This window comes from Ambystoma mexicanum, chromosome 1p (assembly GCF_040938575.1).
Source record: "Ambystoma mexicanum isolate Mex_15411 chromosome 1p, UKY_AmexF1_1, whole genome shotgun sequence".
Taxonomy (NCBI): domain Eukaryota; kingdom Metazoa; phylum Chordata; class Amphibia; order Caudata; family Ambystomatidae; genus Ambystoma; species Ambystoma mexicanum.
Genome location: NC_090921.1, coordinates 1,058,242,200 through 1,058,266,512, shown reverse-complemented (window position 1 = coordinate 1,058,266,512; position 24,313 = coordinate 1,058,242,200). Strand labels below are relative to the sequence as shown.

General features: G+C 44.0%; 1 protein-coding gene across 1 annotated transcript in view; it reads right to left on the bottom strand.

Moving 5' to 3' along the window:
* The window catches only part of LOC138521133 (chymotrypsinogen 2-like), a 49,705-nt gene that overhangs the window by 9,128 nt on the left and 16,264 nt on the right, over nucleotides 1–24,313 (bottom strand). The window contains exon 4 of the mRNA XM_069633740.1: nucleotides 18,535–18,613. Coding sequence (XP_069489841.1) covers nucleotides 18,535–18,613 — 79 coding nt within the window. The remainder of the gene's footprint in view (nucleotides 1–18,534; nucleotides 18,614–24,313) is intronic.

Genomic DNA, 24,313 nt, shown 5'->3' with positions numbered 1-24,313 from the left:
CACATTTTAAATCTCATTTGATAATACAATCTACATCTTCTAAAACCAACTTAAAAATATACTTACTAAAAGCATATAATGCACTCATCAATATGTGCATGAATCCTTACCAATTTACAACTCATCGGATTTATCATCTAATTTACTAATTTTATAGAGTCAAGAATTGAAATAAGGCTTTACATAATGTAAATGACTTTGAGTCAAACAGTTGTTTCCATAGAAATTCCCATGGTTTATGTCTCAAATCCTTTATATACCACGCAAAGCAATTTAAACAGGGGCCTTCCAGAACTTCGCATTGTAAGACCAAATGTTTGATTTTCTCTTCTTCACTGCCACAGTAGCAGCATTTATCAGTGTCACAATTTCCTTTCTGCCATCTGAAGCAGTTTTCCTGTGTCATTAGCAAGTCCAATCTAAATCTCAAGATGGAATTCCCAAAGTGCCAGGTTGGGAAACGAATTGACTATGGTGCACACACCCCAAGCTTCTTATGTGTTTTTCTTAACTAGGGGAAACGTTTAAATCCTACTAGCCCATTCCGCGTATGGCACCAATCAAGAAACCAAAGACGAGTCTTAAAAGCTGCCAGATTTTCCAATATTCGGCTGCTGCTAAGGCCCCACAATTCCAATTTGGCTATACATTTCCCCAAATATGGGTTTACCATGTTCTGCTTTCTTGCCCCAAACAACTCAAACAATTAATTCTTTGATGGGTTCACAAATGTATGACACAACAGGATTCTTTTATCACTGCACGTGCATATTTAGAGACACAAACTCTAATTCAAACTGAATTAGGCCCATGGGAGTTGACTTGGGGAGCGACAAGGTGTTCTTCCAGAAGAGACACTCAAGATGGATAAAGTCTTCTTCCAGGAGCAAATGGTGGATTTCTAATCCATATGTAATGGACAGAACTAACTTAGCATTGTAGAATTTTCAAATAGGCAAAACAGAACATTTCCCATATCGATGGTGTTAGTGTTTCATTTGCCCAGTCAGGGGTTTGGCCCTATCATATAGATGATTTAATAAGGCAGTCATGCTGGAAGTCACAAGGATTTGGAACCCTATGTACTTCATGTCTTTATTAACTCAAACTACTTTCCCGCCAATCACCAAGTACCTCTGCTCCTCCTATATCCTGTCAAAAACATTAATATCTTTGTTTTCTTTACATTGATTAATAAATCATTAAGATGGCAGTACTCATTAAAAGTGTTTGATAGGCGCTGAAGACAGATTTGGGTACAATTTAGCAGGATAATGTTGGCAGCATAAAACATCCAGAAAAAGTTACCTCCTCTGACTGTTGTGGGAACAAAGGACGAGATGTACCCAGGTCTGGAAAATGTATATTTTTTAAAAGTGGTGCTAGGATGCACCCCTGGCGGCGACCTCTAAAAGTAGTTATTTCGCAGGTTAAATCACCTTCAATATTTAACTGCACCTTTAGTGTGCAGTCCGTATGTGAATGGATCAACACGGTCAGCAGCCCACGGGGAAGACCACAGCCTTCTAGTTTTGCCCAGAGATTTTCATGATTAACTTGGTCAAAGGCCAGGGATACATCTATATTTGCCACATAGACCTGTGACACTAGCTTACCCCGGGATAACTGTTGGACTGAGTCCATAACCCAGCCGGCAAGTGTGGTCCCCACCACTGCTCTAAAACCCATCTGGTTTGCCTTTAAAATGTCATTTTGACTAACCCCTAAATGCATGCAAAACTTTGGAGTCGACATCTAGGAGGGCAATAGATCTATAATTAGATGGATCCGACCTATCGCCCTTCTTGAAGATAGGAACTATGTGGGCAAGTTTCCAGGTATCAGGTGTTTGTCTCTTAGGAATAACAGACTCAAAATGTTCGCACACTCCTGAGGCTCACATTTCAGGGTTACTTTTCATTACTCGATTACTTAACCCGTTGGTGCCGGGGCCCTGGAATTACTACTTTCTAAATAAGAACAACAATGTCTCCAAAATTATACGTAAGGAACCAATAACCTTCATTTAGATTGGATTGTTTCTCATTTGTGTTAATAGGAGCCTTGTATAACTTTTGGAAATGTTATACCCAATCCTGCTCAGCAATAGGATTTGTCTAAGATTGTAATTGGAAGTTGTCTCTCTAGCTGACCACTTTCCAATAGTTAAGATCTGCTTTCTTTCTAATGTAGGTTAACATTATTTCCCACTCCTTTTGGTACATCAGTGAGTGGTGGGATTTAACCTTATTATTTTGTTTTTTCTTGGACTTCCTTATTTGCTCTTTCTAAACTCTGGAAGATTGCGTTGAGTCAGTCTGACACTATTTCATAACCATTGTTTTGATTCTTGGATTACCATGTTATTGTACCAGGGATGAGATAAATTCACATAAAATACAGGTTTTTCCAAAATAGTGAGTTTCTAGCCTTGTTTGATTCTGTACCATCTTTACACCCAATTGAATCAAGGGGAATCACCCAAGTTGAATTTATAAGTGATATGAAGTTAGATTGGTTATTACATATTGACTCCAGTATTATGATGAAGGTATTGCTTCATGCAGCTCCATTATTATTGCCTTTGGGATATGACTTAATTGAAGTGGATAGATTTAAAATGTTATATAAGCAGGAATTAATCCTTAATAACAAGAACTCTGGATTCAAATGTTTGTTATACCTCCCTTCTCTTCAAATTACTTGCTCCAGGTCGGAAGTGAACTCCAGAAAGGACTGTGAGGGTAATCTGCTTGGACTGGATGAAGTTCACTGGGGGAAATTGGGCCTGGCTAGCTAATGCTTTAGATTTCAATAAACAATAGCTGTCTTCAAACAATTGTCCATTGGGCATCCGGGTGGGATCATGGAATATCTGCGGTTTTACACATCTATTTCAACCGGGTGGTTTTAACTTGTTGCAATTTGATTTTTTTGCTTTAGAAGAAACCTGGTTCAAAGCACCGCCCCATATAGATTGTTATTTGGTGCTTCAAAATCCGCAGTCAACACCCATAAAGGTAGGCCGCCGACTGGCCATTTGGTAGGTGTGAGGAATGATCTGGGCCTTGTGATTTCCAATTGGAAATCACAATACCCTTTCAGACAATCATGTAAATTAGTCTGGGATCCTTTACGCTTTCCTAGTTTGGGCACCTTTTTATTAATTAATGTGTATTTGAACCCAGCCAGTGTATTCCAACAGGTGATTTTAGACACTTTTGAAGGTGTATTAGGTGAGTGGCTAATTGACTCTAAGTTGAATGCTTTTCTGCTTTGTGGAGATTTCCTCTCTTCCTAAATATCTTCCTTCTCGAGCTCTTCGCTCATCCGCCTCCAACTCCCTCAGGGTCAGCCGCTTCTCCAAACAACGAGTTGGGGGCAGATCTCTCTCCGCTGCAGGGGCCTCCCTCTGGAACAGCCTTCCTGCCTCCCTGAAACTTGAGGAGAACCATCTTCGGTTCCGGAAGCACCTCAAAACCTTCCTCTTTGCCTCCACTTTCTCTCCCCCTCTACCCTGCTAATACTACTGAAACTGCACTGAATCTGCAACTGGGCCACTCACCGTTCTCGGTCCTTGGCCCAGCCACTCTCCCCTGCACTGCCTCCATGGCAACCCCTGCACTACGGGACTGTGTCTGTATCCCTACAGCCCCCCTTCCCAGCACTTGATTGCACTTACTTCGCACTTGCCACCGGCTGGCCCTTGTTATTTATCCTGTTTGCTGTATGCTATTAACCCTGTACTGCACTTTCCCCTCTCCCTTTCCCCTTTGCACTTTTCCCTTTCCCTCTACCCTTTGCACTTGCGCGATCTGAATGACACCTGGCCTAGTAGGATCGTTGTCTGTCTCCCCTTGTTCCCCCACTGCCTCATCGCCTTGAAACACTTGTGTATAGGCGCGTTACAAATGCCATATCATATCATTGCCACTTGCCTTGACGGTAACAAAAAACCTTAAACCAATGGTATTCGTTTTTTAGCCTGCATGGTTATCCTTTATGGAAACCTGAGGTTTGCATTTGCTAAATGAAAGTGTAGTTGGCGATATCCCTGCACAGAACCAAAGCATAAAATGGGAATGGAGAAACCAATGTGCCCCTTTAGACTACATGTTCATCTCAGAAAATAATTTCTTGAAATCCAAATCCTTTGAAATTATACCATCGAGACAGAATGATCACTCAATTCTTCAAATGACTTGGAATTTTCAGGATGTGGGATCTTCCAATGGGAAATACGTTTAGGACCTAGAACTAAACCCAGGGAGATGTAGACTCCACTGGAAGGCTAAAAATGTAGGAATATTTGACACATTATTGAATTCTGCTTTATGTAGCCCCTTTGCATCCAATGTGGCCTCTCCATTGAATTTCACAGCCATTTTGGCAGATTTGTATGAATGTTCCTCCTGTGTAGCGAAGCCCCATTTTAAACAAAGACATAGCTTTGACCAGGAAATCAGACAAAGGAATAGATTACTCAGAGCAAGTATTAGAGCAATTGGTAAACCCACTGATGTTGGAAAGCTAACTATAGTAAAAAGTTGAAGTTAAGATAAAAAATGGTATGAAATGTTACAAGGCTTCCTTTGCTCTAAAAGACAGAGAAAAATGTTAGACGTCTTATCCTCTAAAAGACCGGCTGAACTTTGGAACCTTATTAAGAACCTTGGTAATCCCTAGTTAGCATTATTCCAGTTAAATCCGATTTCTGAAACTACTTGGGTTATTTATTTTCAGCTGACCTTCTCAGAGGGATCTCACAAGATTGAGACGATTCTTTTTAACGGTGCATTTGGGTGGAACTTCCCCTTCGATAAGGAGGACATTTTCCAACCTATTCAAAAAAAGTAAAAGATCATGTGCCCGGGACCCAGACAGACTATCTAATTCAATTCTTAAAAACTGTCCGGAGCTCTGGGCCACTCTTTGTTTACCATCTTTAAACAAATCAAATTGTGAGAGTTATGCATATCCCCCTATATAGAAAACCTATATAGTAGTACAGATTTTCAAAAAAGGAGACTACCTTAACCCTAATAATTACCGCCCCATCACGTTGCACAGTGCGCCTGGGAAAATGATCACCTCGTTAGTCCTAGCCCAACTGAATGAGTGGGCTAAGGCAAAGAACAAGTTTGCTATTCACCAGGCAAGCCTCGTTAAGGGAGCAGGTAAAGCCTTAAATGGTTTTATTTTAAATGTTCTTAAAAAAAGAGTCCTCTCAGAATGATCTGCTATATACAGTGTGTTCAAAGACTTTGCTGTGGCACTCGACAGTATGAATTGAACATTGATTTGGAATAAACATGTACGGTGGGACAACCCAGTTTATTTGGTTGAGATTCTCCATTGGAATTCTTCATTACATGGAAGACTGTACCAAGAGTGTCATTTGTCTAAACAGATCTGGACATTTAGAGGTCTAAAGCAGGGCTGCATATTAGCGTAAGTCCTGTTTATCCTTTTTTTGTCTGATTTGGGTGAAACCTTGGAAGCAGCTAGATCCTTCCCCTGTGCATAGATGGACAGGCTGATAGCTGCATACGCTGGACAAATGTGCAGTTGAAAATGATCTTTCTGTAAACGTGGTGAAATCAAAAGTGATGGTGCTGAGGTCGGCCAAGAAAAAAGAAAAAAAAGTTACAAATGGCATCTCAACTGCATCCATTTGGAAACAGTAACATCCTTCATGTAGTTGGGGTTTTATTTGATGGGCAGCTCCAATCCTATCCCTGGAATCTCCATGCTTAAACACAAGGTGGTGTTGTTGGCTGGCCAGGGAAACGTCCTTAATAATACATTTAGCTGTTTCTCAATGATCCTGTTGCTGCAATTCTATAAAATCAGGGCTATGCCCACGTTAATGTACAGAGTGGACATCTCCTTTACTATCATTGCTGCGTTGTGGAAGAAGTTAGAGGGTTTGTTCTGGAGGAATGTCTTGCACTTACCTAAGGGAATCCCTATACAGATGATTCGTTATGAATTGTGCTTATTAGGTGTGAATGCCATTGTACACTGGAACTGATTATCTTTATATAGGAAACACTTGATCCCGGAAAGGAAAACTTTATTAATATCTATTGTATAAAGCCTTGAAGAACAGAAAAAGAGAGGCTTCTGTCTTGTTGGGAGAAAGGGTGTTTAAAGATCTTTAATGACCTGGATAGTAGTAAGGACATGCTGATGGATTATCCTTTGGCTGTAAAACATACACTTTGGTTAAATGATTGGAATGTTAAGAGATTACAATATAAACATTGTACATTCTTTTTTCATTTTAACAACGAGACAAAACCCCCTAAATTTAATTCCCAATTATTTAAAAGAATTCCCCAACGCTTTGTGGAGAGGCCAGTTTCTAAGATCTAAGGACGATCGAAGGCTAAATCTGTATCCTACTAAGGACATTTTAGGTGCTCGTTTTAAGCTTGACAAAAGTGCTGCTAACTGCAGATTCTTTAAAGATGCTACGGTGACTGAGACTTTACAACATTTAGTGATATTCTGGCCTTGTTTAAATGAAATGAGAAACTTGCATTTGAATGCTTTTTGGCGCAATACAGAATGCTCACGGCAGAAGAATGGTGGCCCATTGTGTGTAGTGGGTCACAAACAAATTTAGTATTAGCTACTATTAGGTTTTTAAAAGAGCTTCCTTTATAAGACTGTTTCAGTGCTGGCCAACTGTACCCTAATATTAATGCTTGCTTGCTGAGGTCGCCTAGGAAGTTTGTGTTTTCATGAATTTTTCTTAGTTTCTTTTATGCAAGTCTCGGCTTTTTTATAATGATGATTATGTAAGCGAATGCCTTTTATCGATTTTTATCTATGTCTTTTTGCAGGTTTATCTTAATCAATGGGGTTTCATTATGAAACAAGTTGTAAAAGGTTTATTTCAACCCAATAACATTTAAAATAAATTAGATAGACATTTGCCATGCACTGCTGTCATTTGCACACATAATCACACCATTTTCCAGCAATAGCCATCTTACAACCAGGAAGTACCCTCAAGGCAGTGCCTGGCAAATGCATCTTCCATTCCTACGCAGAAGCCAAAACTGTTGGCTTTGCTTGTACTTGTTTAAGTAAGATAGTCAAGCCCTTCCTCCCTCTGGACAGCTTTAGATCCACTGTTCAAGCACTGGTCCTATCCCACATGAATGGGGGTAATGCACTCCTTAAAGGCCTCCCGTCATGCTCCGTTGTGCGTCCGCACACCTCATCAAGGGTCTACACAGAGACAACAACATCACTCTGGCCCTCATCGACCTTCAGTGGCTCCCGTTGCATGCATGAATCACCTTCAAGTCTTGCTGCATCATCCTTAAGTCTGTCAAGTCACCCAGCTACCTCGCAGAGAACCTCAGAATCTCTGGTGGAACCAGAAGCCAGGACACGTGCAGACTTGAAATCTGCTACTGCAAAAAGGAAAGAACCAGAAAACAAGCCTTTTCTGCCTACATCCCAGGACTATGGAACCTCCTCCCTCTCAGCATAAGACTCGCCACCACGCTCCCACAAAATCAGAAATGAAGCCAATCTAGACTGAGACTCACCATACATTGGAGCCAATGTAGACTGAGACACTCGCCAAACAGTGGAGCAAATGTTTAGACTGAGGTACTGCCCATACATTGTAGCAAACATGACTGAGACTCTATCCATACCTTGGAGCCGACGTAGACTGAGGTACTCACCGTGCATGCAGATGCGCCGGCACCACCAGCGCATACCATAGCGTCAGAGAGGGCGCTGCCAAAGAACGCCTCGCAATCAACGTTCAACAGGAGGGGCACTACTGCTTGCTGCAGTTTATTCGGAGAGAAAAAAGCTGCGGAAAGAGGAACAAAAGATCAATCGAAATCCAATGGCATCTTTGCTTTGCAATGGGGTTCATAGTTCAATTCAAAACCAGGAACTTTAAGCATGTTTTGTGTGGGTTTCAAATAATTTCAGCAATTTGGTTGTGTGCCAAGAATTGCTTACAATCATGCAGTGAATAGTCTGGGGTAGGGGAGATATAGTCTGTATTTTCCATGGTGAACCCCACCAAAAAGTATTAAGAGAGAACATACTCCGATGTTGGTTGTCCCACTATAATTGCGATCACTCCCCTCTTTGTCCCTTTCTGGAAACACTGTCCTCTGTCTCTCTCTCTCTCTCTCTCTCTCTCTTTCTTCCCACGTGTTCACCTGATATCCTTTTCTAATTGTCATGCTTCTGATCGCGCCTTTCCCCCTTGCTCTCTTTCTGCCTCTGTCTCTAGCATGCCATTATCACCACTCACCTCTCTTGCTACTTCTCTCTCTCTAGCCCTGCCTGGAATCACCACCCTCTTTCTTCCTCACTATCTCATCTCCCTACGCACTGCAATCTCTCTCTCTCTCTCTCTCTCTCTCTCTTTCTCTCTCTCTCTCTCTCTCTCTCTCTCTCTCTATCTCTGCACTCTCTTTCTTCTCATATGTATACCTGATATCCCTTTTAAGTCTTGATGCCCCTGACCCCTCTGCATGCTCCTTATCTGCCTATGTCTTAGCACCCCATTATCACTCATTGCCCCTTTTGCCCCTTTTCTCTCTCTGACCTTATCCTCTTTGCATTGCCTCTTCCCCAAACTCATAATTCTGATTGTAATCTGCCTTTTCTTTTCACACACTACATCATGCTGTCTGAGTGAATGAAACCAACAGAAACGCCTGCCTCTGCTAAACTTGCATTTCCCTTTTACACAACATAAAATGTGAAGTAGCCACGTGGGTAATGAAGATGCTGACGCCCGGGTAAGTTTATTGTACGCTCCAAGCTAGCAGGTAAGTTATGACAGGTAAGTTGGTTCCTGACAATGCACTGGCACATCCACCCACACCATCATCCAGTTCTAACTAATGTAGAACACTCTCGACACTCAAACCCCAACACTCCAACATGACCTCACAACATTCCACTCACCATGACCTACACTCCAGAACAAGCCTACAGCACACACAAGCTTAGAAACACTTGTGTACGGGCGCGTTATAAATGCCACATCATATCATATCACAACTCCTCCCGTTACCCAACAACACCACAGAGAAAAGGGCCAATGGAAAACCATACGACCCACCTCAACCAGAAGACCATACATTCCACTGCCAATCACACCAGTGGCCAGCATGCAAACTTAATAGAGGAACCCAACTCCAAGCTAAACAAAATTACGAGCCCATGACTTATGGGTAACACTGCACCACAACCAGTTAGCAAGCCGACTTCAAACAGATGCACCACTACATGACTGAAGATCACCCAACTCCCCAACCTCAAAGAGAAACTCCATACCATGAAGGAAACGCACTTCTCCTCACTGCAAACAGAAATGTCAATGACAAAATGTAGCAACATCAATGTCGACAGCATTCATGATGAACCATACCACAAATGAGAGCTGGAAACAAAACATGATGCCACAAAATGGAAACGCAGCATGACACACCAAACACCCTTCCCACATGCTGTGCTACGCTTCACTCCATTCCTCACCGCCAAAAACTGAAACCAAAACACATGTTCCAACTGAAGCACTCATTCTCCTCTCCCAAACAAACCAGAGGAAAAAGAGCACTCACACAACTTCAACAACGAAAAAGTAGACGACACAAAAAAAAACTGGCAAATGCAGGCATACACACTGGGAGCCATACAAGTCCAAGCCCAACGCCTGACTTCAAAAAGTTGATAATCGCCCACATGGAAGAAATTTAGAATGTGCCAAATCCTGGCTTCACAACAGCCCCAAAAATCCAGACAGAAGTCCAACCTGGCCGTAACTGACAGCCTCACAACCCAGACAACAGTCCAAACCTGGCTGAAACAGACAATAGCCCAGAACCTGGCTGAATAACAGCCCCAAACACCAAAAAAAAAAATCTTGCTACAAAGCACCAGCCCCAGGCACTACAGACTCACAACCCCACCACACCACAAGCGGTGCTACTCCAAAATTCCCCAAACACAAGACAAATTGCACGACACAAAGGAAATGCAAACATACACCCAGAAAAACCACCACAGCACCCGGCCCACCATACTTCAAAAACATCCCACAACAACCAGGGAGAAAAACATCCTCCTATGGACAAGACCAACAAACAACACCAAAGCAAAACAATTACACAGGAACACCCCTAAATAATAAGATGCAAATGACTGGGCCCACATGTCCACCAAACCCAGAGGGCACCCCGTCCCCGCACCTGCAAACAAAAACATTAAACCAAAACATCAGAACAAATGTAAACATGGGTGTCCAAAATGCATAGCCCACACCCACATGACCCAATTGTCCCAAAACATGTGTCCAAAATCCATAGTCTGCATCTACATGCTTCACATCTCCCAAGCCATGTGTCCAAAATGCATATGGGGACCCACATGACCCCATGAGGATATAAGGTGCTGTGCACCCCTGCACCCACAAAAACAAATGCTAAATATCCTGTGCACCCCCCTAAACCTAAACAGGAAAGGCAGCAACATGAACACAACAGCAACGACATAGGAACAGGCCTTGATCGCTAACATTGCCCCCTAGCCAACCTATGCAAATTACCTATACCCCGAACAGCGGCAGGAAGCAGACCTTCCAAACCACCGTGTTCATGAGGTGATGGGCTCCTCTCATCATGACCTAGACGCTCTAACTGAACCCTGACACCGCTCCCCTGTCACCCAGCCATGGATTTGCACACCGCAACTCCTGACACGGCTCACACCGTTTCAGCAGTGCCTGCTACGTCTCCTGCCTGCTTCCAGCTGACCGTTGCCATACTGTGCCCTCGATAAAGGCCACCAGCCCCCAGGGATCAGCTGTCCCCACCGCCAGCTGGCTCCTGCACCACCCGGCGCTGTCGGCTCTCAGTCAGGCCCAGGGACCAGACATATAATGTCCCTGCCACCGGCGGGATGATGCTCCTGGGCCTCAACACGGCCCCGGCGGACACCACCCAGCCCGTCAGCCTGCAGGAACCTCAGCTGCTGCGTGATGCCTCTTGCACCTTCTGCCGGCTTCCTTGCCAGCCTGCTCGGACGCTGGCACCCTCATTGTGGATTCAAACTTGGAGAGCATTGCCTGTCCCAAAGCTGCTCCCTCTGACGCAGCACCAGTCTCTGGTACCCTTGCAGAACCAGCTTGTCACCAAAATAAAATAGCCACATGGGCAATGAAGATGCTGACGTCCAATGCTTCGTCAGGTAAGTTTATTGCACGCTCCAATGTACCAGGTAAGTTGGCACAGGTCAATTGGTTCCTGGCTTTTCACTGGCACATCCACACACACCAGCAACCAGTTCTATCATAGAACACGCACAACACTCAAACCCCAAGCCAGGCCCTACAGAATATCCTAGTAAATGAGCAATCTGATTGACTATTTCTACCCTGGTGCAGATGTACTTCATGCATGTATTGACAATAAAGAAAAGCCTCAGGTGGCCAAATTCTTCGAACAGACTCACTCCTCCTATTTCACAGACTCATTGTTTACAAAGAGTGGTAAATTCTGGCTGTCCCTTGTGCCTGAACATCTGAGAACACAAGTTGATGTGCTGCATTGAGGTGGCTTTATTTCCAGATATTTGAAACAGCTGGAGCATCTGGAGGCTGCCAGAGCAATGCAGAGAGCAAGGACAGACCCTGGTATGAAATAAAATCCTACCCTTAGAGAGAGCGAATCCAGGATGGACTTGTCCATGGACAGCATGATTAAAGGGCCACCAGGGAGCAGTGCAGAGGTGGGACAACGGCTTGCATGACTAAAAGGCTACCAGAATTCAGCCCAGAGGTAGGACAATGGCTTGCATGACTAAAAGGCTACCAAAAGGAAGGGCAGAGGTGGGACAATGGCATGCATGACTAAAGGGCTACTATGAGGAAGCCCACAGGTGGGCCTGCAGCCAGCGTGAACAAAACATCACCAGGAGGAAGTGTGAATTCAGGACTTTCACTGACATGGACAAACTGCTACCAGGATGAAGTGTGGAGATGGACACTTCACCAGCATTAACAAAGTGCTGCGAGGAGAAGGTACAGTCGTGGGCCGCATCACTGGTATGGCCAAAAAGGTATAATTAGGGAGTGCAGAATTGGCCAACTACCACAATATTCAACATGATGTCAAGAAGGAAGCAAAGAGGAGCGGCCACCGCTGACATGAGCACAGTTTTATTCAAAGCATTTCCAAGTGAGGTATAATCAGACTGAGACCTATCACCAGTTTGTTTTCACAATGAAAATTGTTTGGTAGCAAGAATTTTACGAATTGACTCTTGTACCCGTTGCTTCATAGTAAATGCATGTTTTCAAATAGTTCCTTTTGTAAAAATGTGCATCTACCATTCTAAAACAACACAATTCTTGCAAAAGCTGGCAAAAATAACTGAAATTGCCACAATACTTCATTTTACTATTTAAGTAGAATGACAACTAAAAATGTAAGTTTGGCATTCTATTATGAGGGAAATAAAAACAGATTGAAAAAGAAAATGCTTATTATGTGCTTACGCCCTTGGCCAACAGGTGTTTCACTATACCTAGAGGTTCTTCAGAGCCTAAGTGGGCTATCTATACAAGATATATAATTGGTAATTCAGAATTCAAACAATTAGTCAATTGTTCATTTGTAAGCATAGAGTTTAGAAATGTTAATACAATTCTCAGTGAAATAAAATGTAAACATTAGTGTTAGTTTTCATGCAAAGAAGTACTCGCCTATAGAGTAGTTATCGAATGCTGCAGTGTCCTTAAGCGTTCATGCATGTTGAACTGGCCCAAACGAAAGTGGCATGTTATATGTGCTTCTAAATTGTTGCATACTGAAAAATGTATTTTTATATTGCAAGTTTATCCTTGATTTGATCATATTGAAGCAGTGTGCTGGTTTGTAGGCAGTGTTAAAGTTGGCAATCAGAAGATCCTCATTCAGCGGTAGCTCTGGATGCGGAAAAGGCATTTGACAGAGTATAATGGGACTATATGTTCGAAGACCTTAGGTGGCACGGTATAGGTATCCCATTTCTCTCTATGATCACAGTTTTTTATTCCAACCCCAAGACAGCTAGCTTTGTTAATGGACAAATGTCCCCTTACTTCCCCTTATTTAGAGGTACACATGCCAGGGCTGCCCTCTTTCCCCAATTCTTTTCATTTTAGCTACCTTTCTTAGAAGCAATAAGACAGAATTCCAATATTTTAGGAATTCAATGTGGGTATATACATGTCAAAACTGTGGCATATGCAGATGATCTATTACTGCTCCTAATAAATCCTGATATTAGTGTTCAACACCTATAAGATAATATCTCAAAATTCTCACTAGTTTCTGGCTATAAGTTAAACCATGACAAATCAGAAATCCTACCCCTCAAGATACATTGCACTAAAGATCACACTCAAACTTTAGGTATAAAATGGTGTCCCAAAGGCTTTACATATTTGGCCATTCGTGTATCTGCATCCAGTAAAGATATCTTCAAACAAAATACTGAAGCCCTACTTACAAGAATCACAGAATGAACAACCTCTTGGCCCCTCTGTATCTTTCCTGGTGGGGCCATTTGGAATCAGTTAAAATGATGATTTCCCCCATCGTTCTATATCTTCCTGAAATCTTGCCGACTCCTCTTTGCCCTTCCTTTTTCAAATCCATAGATTCCTGCTTAGCAAAATTCTTATGGGGAAAAAAGAGACTTAGAGCCCGATTACAACTCTGGTGGAAGCCGTGCCAGTAAAACCGGCATGGGGGCCGCCGGAGTTGCATTTTTTCCAGCGCCCTGTAATAGGCAATTACCGGGGTATTACAACCCCGGCAGATCTGGTAATTGGCCATTCTAGGGCACCGGAAAATATTCTGGATGATGGAATGGTTCTGGTGCATCCGACATGCTCTGCTCGCGGGTGCCGGTACGGCCGCCAGGTACTGGCAAGCTTACCAGGACCATAGATCCCGGACCGGCAAACTTGTAATGAGGCCCATATAATCTCTCTCAGTAAATTAAAGAAATCTTGTGCACATGGTGGAGTAGGATTTCAAGATTTTGAAAAATACCATATGGCTTTTGCCCTCAGGCAGATGCAGTTATGGTTTACCCATGAGGAATCAATCAACGTACCGAATTGGGTACTCAGAGAGAGCTATGGTTTCCGCTATAACCCTTGCTGATTTTTACCTCATCAAGGGGAAAAACAGATTCACAAAATACACGTTTGTATTCGCCAATCTGCCTATTTTCGTAGATTACATATGTTCCCTTGTAACTCAAAATCCTCCATGTTCAACTCTCCATATATTTGGTTTAATCCTTTAGTAAAAGTTACTGGAACATCTATGTGTTGGAAACCATGGCATTACGTTTATCAATCCGTTTTTTTACAAGGTGCTCCAATCACTTTTAATGAATTTGCCACTATTTTTCATATTTCTGTCTCTTTTATACAGCAATATTTGAATATTACCTATGCAATTGTAGAAAACAATGAGGTTTTAATGTGCAATTCCAACATTCCTAATGCGCAGAGATTGCTACACATGCTAATCTCTGACATTACTGCCTCCATGTTTTACAAAGACCTGTCTGAAAGAACCGCTTCTCAAATTGCAGAAGATCTCCATATTGATTGGCATCAGGAGTGTGAGCTACTAGATATGATATGATATGATAGGTTATTTATAACGCGCTTAATACCTAGAGGTTTCTAAGCGCAGACCCGGGGATCGAACCTGTGTTACTTCCAAGGCGAGCACGTTGCCCCTGAGCTATCCTCCCGAGATAATCAATTACATTGGCCCCTACAGTGGGGGAATATCTTCAAGGGTACCACTTCAGCCAGCTTGTTCCAAACCTTCTTCTTTTTAATCACAGAACTTGTATTACTCCCCTATCACTCTTCAAATGTAAAGTAGCGCTCAATGACAGATGCTGGAGCTGCCTACATGCTCAGGGCTCTTTCAAACATATGCTTGTGGAATGCGAACATGTTAAACCGTTTTGGAATTGCATGTGGAATACTGTCAAAGGTATTTTTAACCTACAACAAGATTTTTGTTTTAAATTTCTCATTTTTGGCAGCTCATCATTACAAAATACTATTGAATAAGAATACTTGTTATCTATTTGACCTTTTCATTGTGGTTGCAATCCAAACTGTCATTGCCAACTGGAAACATTGTATTCATTATTAACTGTGGTGGGACTCCATTTGTAATATCCGTTGGTTGGAAAGATGTATCAATTCCTCTCTTTTTCTACTACTTAAGCATCAGTTGAAATGGCCGTCTTTTCTATGTTCTCTATCTAACATGAACCTCCAGTCTTTTCTATGTTCTCTATCTAACATGAACCTCCAGTCTTTTCTATGTTCTCTATCTAACATGAACCTCCAGTCTTTTCTATGTTCTCTATCTAACATGAACCTCCAGTCTTTTCTATGTTTTCTATCTAACATGAACCTCCAGTCTTTTCTATGTTCTCTATCTAACATGAACCTCCAGTCTTTTCTATGTTCTCTATCTAACATGAACCTCCAGTCTTTTCTATGTTTTCTATCTAACATGAACCTCCAGTCTTTTCTATGTTCTCTATCTAACATGAACCTCCAGTCTTTTCTATGTTCTCTATCTAACATGAACCTCCAGTCTTTTCTATGTTTTCTATCTAACATGAACCTCCAATAATATTTTCTTGTATATGCTCTGTATCCTCTTATCATGTTTTATTTTGTATGTCTTTTTGATCTGTTATACTTATCCAAAATGTTGGAATTCCTTGATACAATAACGTCATATATATATTTGGCTCACATTTACCTTATTTATACTCTCTAATACACACATTGTTCACAATTTCTGTACTTTAAAGCCTTTGCTGTATTTATTACATGTCGTGTATACTAGTTGTTACGAATAAAACTATTTCCCTAAATAGTTGGCAATTACAAGAGATGTTACTGCCGTTTTTTTTTGCGCCTAGACACGCGGCCTCCATAAAAGGACCAACAACTTCTGGAAATATAACCGGACAAACTGGAAAGCTGAGTGATAGTGATTCACAACATTAACAAGGCCTACGAGCCAATGCTCTGTAGCAATAAGGTCAAATCGAGGAATATTCATTTATTTATGTACTCTGCCTGCTTATTCAGAGGTTATGGGTTGAGCAGTTTAGTCATGTTTGCCAGCCTTTTTCATATAACTTACATACCGCTTGCATGACTTCCATTTGTCAATTTGCTGGAATGTCTTTACACTACATTTTTCAATAGACATCTTCACACTCTTGTTTTTTCTTTCCTTTATGGCCTTGTGAATTGTTGTCATCACTTCTTGCACTTTGTACCTTTTCAATATTTGATCTTAAAGCGCTTTGGGGTAAGGCGCCACAGAAGCCCCTCTTAATAAAAATAAACGTGTTGACCATTCCTTGTTTTATGTATGTTGGTTGGAAGGTTACAGCAGTCAGATGTTTGTTATCAGTTGGGAGGGCTATTTGGCTGCTTTGTGGGAGTGGGTTCGTTGGTATGGGTGTGCTTGCACATAGTGGTTGAGAATAGTAGTGCAGGCAGAAGTTAGAGGATATCCTGATGGGTGATTTGGTGCACCGGTGTGTTCATGGTGCCGTCTTGGTTTGGGGGCGTCTTGGGTGATGTCTTGGTAGTGGTGTCTTTCTGTTGAGGTAATTTTAAGAGGACATTTTAAGGCCTCTTAGTGTGGGCTGATATCAACTGACAGTGTGCAGTGACTGATCCCGGATTAGAGTGGGAAGCCCAGGTGAAAAAGGAAGTATAAGGAACAGGCAGCTGTAGGCACTAAGTAAACAGTGAGTCAAAATACTTCTGAGGAGTGCTCCCAGTAGACACACCCAGGGGCAAGTCACGGTCCTAGTGGGGTCCCTAGGAGAAACTAAATCTCCCCATGGTCAAAGTCATTTTTGTCCCTAATTTGACGAAATGTAAGTATGTTCTGGTTCCTTTGAAGAACCTGAAGACCATGCGAAGGTACCCCATGGTCTTGCAGTGTAGTGTCGTGTGTGTTAGGCACAGTGTCTTAAATTGACTTATTTTCTTGCTACAGATCCAGTGAACATTTTCAGGCAGGTGTAATGTCAGGACATCGCACGGAACCCTGTGTGAGCTGTGCAATGAGATTTTGAGAGTGGCCATGAGGGTTGGCTTCTGGAGTCTGTCAGAATTGGGTACCCATAGCAAAATCAGTGTCATGGGTGTCAGGGGTGACCACCAACCACAGACAGGTCATCATACAGAGATGTGCATTGAATACAAATGCACGTTTATAGGGTTTTAGGGACATTTCATGGGCCGCACCTATATCAACTTGGACCTGCTGAATATAGTGTAGTGCCCTGTAAGAGTCGGGGGTGGGGGAATGATGCAGCACATTTTTCAGGCAGAGGAAGAGCAAGAGGGGAGAGCCACAGAGTAAACAGTTCCGCAGAATCTACCCCAAAGAATTGGGTCGTGAAGCCACCAGAAAATGTATGGAAAGGGTGAGTTGGGCCGCAGAGTAGCCAAAGAGGAGCCTGAAATAAAGAGGCTCTATGACTTGCGTGAACCTGCCTAGTGTGGTCTCTCTCACTCTTTGTTTGATGCAGGCAGGGACGGCGTCAGGACCTTTTAACTTTTTCAAATGAAAGGGGCCTCACGCCTCAGGGGCACCCCAAGCAACTGCCCCGAAGTTTCCAGTTAGCAGTCTTGTAACACAGCAATATATTAATTTCTCTATTTTCATTCTGGGGATAACATTGTACACTTTGCAGCGCTCGCCTTAAAGGCTGTGTTTTCTCGTCCCGCAGGATATACAGAAGTGTTATCACCGGATTGTCTTCTCACACTGATTCCTCCACATCAGGCACTTGCTGACAAAGAAGGGTTTAGAGCTCTTCAGTGGGCATTTAGTGTTTAAGCTGCCTTCTGGCTGGCCGTCTCCTGATAATCAGCGGCAACTAACCATATCTTTGTTTCCATTGTAATGTATGTAGCCATCGGGTGCCTCAGACTGTTTCCACTCTAAGCAGCGGGCGCCCAACCATCATGTTGAAATGAACCCCCACACATCTTCAGGCATTCCTGGATGCAGGGAACTGTATTGCACTGTCTCTGCCATGTGGTATTGCCTGCAGCTCATTTTATGGTGTGACGTACTGCGGATATGTAAGCCACTTGCTGCCTTGGGAGAGTGTGAAAACAGAGCGGAGCCTACCCTTGTGTGTCACGAAATACATTTTGCTATGTTGTCGCTGGCATTGTTTACAGTGATAATCTCTCAGCACTGCTTCCACCTGCTCTTTAAAACTACACCAAAGTGCCTCAGACCCCTCTGACCCTGTGCTCCATGTAAATACTTTTCTTTATGAGGTCAATAAACATCTCAACCTAAACCCTACAAGAAACCCCATCATTCTTGAAATATACCCCTTACCCTTCAGAGTGAGGTATGGCTGTTAAAGTGGAAAGATGACACTTGTTCTCACCTGTGCTATGGATACAGTTTTAACGACTTCTGTGTTATTTCCCCTGTCATGTTCTCCAAGCACCACTAGATGGGCTGTTCTGTAAGAAAAGAGAGGTGCAATTAGTTTCATTCTGATTTCCAGCAAACACACACACAGCTACATTTCTCTGACATAATAACCATGAGAGTTTGAGATGGCGTGTGCTTCCTGGAGTGATATGGAAAGCGTCTTTGGGTATGGAAATAACTGCTGCCCAAAGAAGCTGAGAGAGGGAGGGGGACAGAGAGAGGGAAGCAACGAGGGAGAGAAGCAGAGAGGGAGGGGGACAGAGAGAAGGAAGCAGAGAGGGAGGGAAGCAGAGATGGAGGGAAGCAGAGAGGGAAGGAGGGAGGAAGGGAAGCATAGAGGGAGGGAAGCATAGAGGGAAGGAAGGAAGGAAGGAAGGAAGGAAGGAAGGAAGGAAGGAAGGAAGGAAGGAAGGAAGGAAGGAAGGAAGGAAGGAAGGAAGGAAGGAAGGAAGGAAGGAAGGAAGGAAGGAAGGAAGGAAGGAAGGAAGGAAGGAAGGAAGGAAGGAAGGAAGGAAGGAAGGAAGGAAGGAAGGAAGGAAGGAAGGAAGGAAGGAAGGAAGGAAGGAAGGGAGGGAGGGAGGGAGGGAGGGAGGGAGGGAGGGAGGGAGGGAGGGAGGGAGGGAGGGAGGGAGGGAGGGAGGGAGGGAGGGAGGGAGGGAGATTGGGAGGGAGGGACCAACCATGATATCAGAAAAGTGTTTTACTGAAAGGGAGTGTTCCACGGGAGGCCTCCAGGTTGCCTTGTTTGATGAGCAGGACATAAAAGTAGAGATTCGTAGTGTCCTCGGGCAGACCTCTTCAGAGTTCATGGTGCCCACTTTGATGCACAAGTCGTGGATCACTTGGCTATTGGGCATTCACAATGATTTTGTGGTGTAGGATGAGAAAGCCACCAACCGCATAGCCAGAACCGCACATTTGTTGCTGTTATTAATCGTGTTGTAATACCTAATTAATAACTTTACACACTCCAAACATGGATCAGTTTAGACAATACATGCATCCCAATTCCAAAATGGCAATCCACGGGGTTACCTAAAAACATTCCATGAATCTCAATGATATATAAATATTATTGAAACAGTTTAAATTACTACTATACTAAAAACAAGGCATGTTTCCCAATAACCCTAATCATTTGTTAACAGTCGCATTAATCACACTCCAAAAGTGCCTAAGATCAATAGAGCGAGGCAGGCCCACCAGAGACAGTAAACACCCCACGTGTATCTGTAGTAAACCAATGAAAGGTGTCTCCACAGTTACCCAACTCTCTACAAAGTATTGCATAAAAGGGGGTGCAATCCGTCAATGCGTGTCTAGTACTTGGGGGTGTGGACATATTCTACAAGTCCCGTGTTCCCAGCTCGCTCCTTTCTAGACTCCAGTTACCAGCAAGGAAAGGAGCAAATTAAGCCTGAGCATCGTGAGAAATCAGTGTAATTTAGGTAAAGGGAAAAGCCTTCGCTAGTTCTGCCGAGACAGAAAAGGGAACGTCTGGGAAGCAAATCCCACATTCACATTTTAGTAATAAACTCGTATTTCATACCTTCATAATTCTTAGACAAATCTGGTTGCCAATTAATCTTCATGAATGTTTTCTGGCAAATCTCGGAAACATCTCTTCTGGTGGAGCAACTGCGATTGGGCCACACATGATCTAGCAAACCAAATCGAGAGTCCTCATGAGACATATGGGTGCGCAAACATAGCGGGCCTCTCTGCATCTCCATTGATGTACCCAGGGATGTAAATCCAAGATCTAATCTGAGACTTTGAATATAAGTGCACTGGGAAACACCCAAACTTGGTCTCCAATATTTTCCTTCTCATGTATCTCGGCAGTAATAAGGGTCTTCTAGAAAACTAGTTTCTATCCTGTACATTGCAATAGGGGCATATATATATATAACTTGATAAGCCCATCCATATAATAAACGAGATGCCTGATTCATACACTGGTTATTGCTAACCTGGAGTGTCATTTGTTGAGACACCTGGTGGGTTATTGCTGTCAGCAGGACTTTGAAACCTGTGTCTGTTCTGCTTCTGATGGCCCAGGTAGTTTACGTGTCTGTTACAGGGTCTCAGCAAAGCCAGAGACCTGATAAGCCTTGAGGAGCAGTACAGTCTCCGGCATCCAGCAGACGCAGCCTGTCAACCCCAGCCTGTCAACCCCAAAGTACCTGGATGCCCCGTGTTACCGATGCTGACATCTTGTAACCAGTCTCTCTGATGGAGGATGAAAAAGGAGTCATCAGCTTCACCAGCGGGGTTGCCGGGAGAGACCATCAGCATTGACCCCCTGCCACCAAGAGCCGCGATGTCAAGGCACCATGTTGAGATACAGTGGGAACAAGGACAGGAACACCATGATGTTGGTCCTCGGAAAGGATAGCAACCTGGCTCCATCATCAGGTGGAGGAGGCTGAAGAATCCCCTGCAAATAGCACCACCTTCCTTCTTGCGAAAGATGAGACGGAGAGGAAATTGGGGAAAAGCATTTCCCCGTTTTCTTCAGCATCTGCATATTGTCTTCGATTGAAGGGGTCTGCATGACCCAGGAAACTCTGCCGAATTACACAGCGGTAGCACATAGAACTGCATGTGGGAATTCTCTGAACATTTTTTAGACAGTCATGAAAGTGCCGCATGCACAGAGAAAATGGGTGACACCACCTGCCAGGCACAGCTTCCTAGAACAACCATTTGTAAGGCGTTATTAGATTGAATGGGGTTCATTCAATATACATCACCACATGCCTGAGGAGGTTTTCCATGGCAGATTCTCAGGGAGTGGATATTAGGCACAGTCCCTGGAGAGTACCCAACCGGGGTTTGTGGTGGCGGCCAGGTTCATCGAGATCCTCAGTGTCTGTGAAGTCTATGCTCTGAAACCCCATGCTGGAGACCCTAAATGGCTGTGCTGCTGTAAAGCTGGAGCACTAGTGGGGGCCTAGACAGGCTGTGGCCCAGAGCAAGGCCCACCCTCTGTTCCTAGGGGCCCAACTCATGACATAACGTGCAGGGGAGGGGTTGAGCATGGCTTGGGAAGCCGTTGCTGTCCATGAGTTTACAGCAATCATGCCGACAGTGGGTTGATAAATAAACACGGCTAAAAGGGGCAGAAGGGAAACAGACCACCAGAGCCCCACCATCACTTGGGCTCTGTCTGCAGCTCAGTTCACTTCATTAGATATACATGTTTTATTGATTTCAGTGCCTTCGATGCATGGGGCCTCATTACAAGGTTGGAGGTAGCCATGGAGCTATTAGCTCCATGGCTGCCTCCAAAACCCTTCCGACTCCGCCCTGGTGAATAGAGCAATTACCGGTCCATTCCGAGGTCGGAGGGACCGGTGATGGGGCCTCATTACAAGGTTGGAGGTAGCCATGGAGCTATTAGCTCCATGGCTGCCTCCAAAACCCTTCCGACTCCGCCCTGGTGAATAGAGCAATTACCGGTCCATTCCGAGGTCGGAGGGACCGGTGATGGGGCCTCATTACAAGGTTGGAGGTAGCCATGGAGCTATTAGCTCCATGGCTGCCTCCAAAACCCTTCCGACTCCGCCCTGGTGAATAGAGCAATTACCGGTCCATTCCGAGGTCGGAGGGACCGGTGATGGGGCCTCATTACAAGGTTGGAGGCAGCCATGGAGCTATTAGCTCCATGGCTGCCTCCAAAACCCTTCCGACTCCGCCCTGGTGAATAGAGCAATTACCGGTCCATTCCGAGGTCAGAGGGACCGGTGATGGGGCCTCATTACAAGGTTGGAGGTAGCCATGGAGCTATTAGCTCCATGGCTGCCTCCAAAACCCTTCCGACTCCGCCCTGGTGAATAGAGCAATTACCGGTCCATTCCGAGGTCGGAGGGACCGGTAATTCCCCATTCACCAGGGCCATTCCCCATTCCCATTTGAGCCCCAATAGGGCTCAATGGGAATGGGGGAGGCACTAATAACAGTACCGCAAATTATGGTACCGTTATTAGCTCTAGAGTCCCTTTGCGGGTCCCGTCCTTAACTCCTGCAAAAATCACGCCTTAAGGAAGTACCAGCAAAGGGAACTCGTAGTAGGGAGGTAAGGGATTACCGGCACCGGTGCCCTTACTGGTGCCGGTAATCCCTTACCTCCCACCTCGTAATGAGTCCCATGCAATTGGAGTAAACACATATCTTGTTGGGGGGTATTTCCATTCTCTGGCTGCAAGATGGTGGATGTTCACTCTACAAGGTGCACGTGTGCACGGGAGCTGCACCTCGACATTGGGAGCCCTTTCCAACCTGGAGCCCTCTGCTTAACTGGGAGCCTCCCCAGAATGACCGACAAGTTAAAGCAAGCACTATTAGATCCCAGTACCAACTGCGGTATTCCCAAAAGGAGGCTTTGGGCCTCAATACACGGAAGGCGGTGAGCCATGGCGCTATTAGCGCCATGGCTCATGCCGGTATAATACCGGCACCGCCTTGGCGGAAAGGGGATTTACCGCCCCATTCCAAGGTTGATGGGGCGGTAAATCCCCCTTCCGCCATTGCCCTTCCCCATTCCCATTTCTGCCCCATAGGGCTCTATGGGAATGGGGAAGGCGCTAATTACGGCACCGCAATTTTGCGGTGCCGTAATTAGCTCTGAGGTCCCTCAGCGGGTTGGTTTTTAACGCCTGCAAAAAGCAGGCGTTAAAGCACCAACCCGCTAAGGGACCTCGTAGTAAGGCGGTAATGGTTAACGGTCACCGTTACCATTAACGGTGGCCGTTAACCATTACCGCCTTCCGTGTAATGAGGCCCTTTGACTGTGCATCGCATCTGTTCTAAGCAGGTTAGCACCTTTATTTGTGGATTGACGCATCTTATGCAAATTAGGGACACTATCAAGATGATTTTATCACAGAGGCTCTTCTAGGTTCGATGTAAATCTGAAATAAGTACAGCCATGGATAGGGTAGTTTGAAAAGATCTTGAGTTGTGCCACCTCAGGTGTGAAGTAATAAACCCGCCCTGCCTTGTAGGTGTGCAACATATTGCATTCTGGTACATGGAGCCCTGCATTCACATGATGTACAGTAATACAAAACGGCATGCGATACAAACGCCCGGACAGACAGAGCATGAGTTGCGAGATCTGTTTTAGGATATTTCTAGGGAACAGAACTGAGAATGAAGTTGCAATGTTAAGCAGGAAAAGTGCCCATGTAAATAGCTCGAGGGCCATGTGCTGGTTTTGAAAACAAAGCAGGGACAAGCGGATTGGGTTTGATACCTAGCCCCGTGCTTAAAGGCTGGGTTCCGGCATAAAGCGTGATGTAAACCATTTTTTTTAAAGTGGATTGTGTTTTTTTCTGCATTACTGCATTTAGCAAGCTTTACTCAGCAATTAATTTGCATGCATTTTACTGTTGTGGTACTGAAGTTAGACAAATATCCATACTCTCGAAAGCAGGGCTGGCTCTTTCATCTTTTTACACAGATAATAAAATGATTTCATTTTAATTTGGATTATTCCCATGTATTATTTAAAATGTTGTTAAGGTACTGGTACCTATTGTGATGCAATGATGTGCACTGCTTTGCTTGGGATACGTCTTTCTAGTAAGTGTGAATGTCTGCGTTATTCACTCTTCAATGGTCTCTAAGCTCCCACACACCCCAGTTAGCAATCGAATCCCCCAAGGCAACATATTGAATCACAAAGTGCCATCCTTTTATTGTTTAAGCTGCCCTTTTTATTT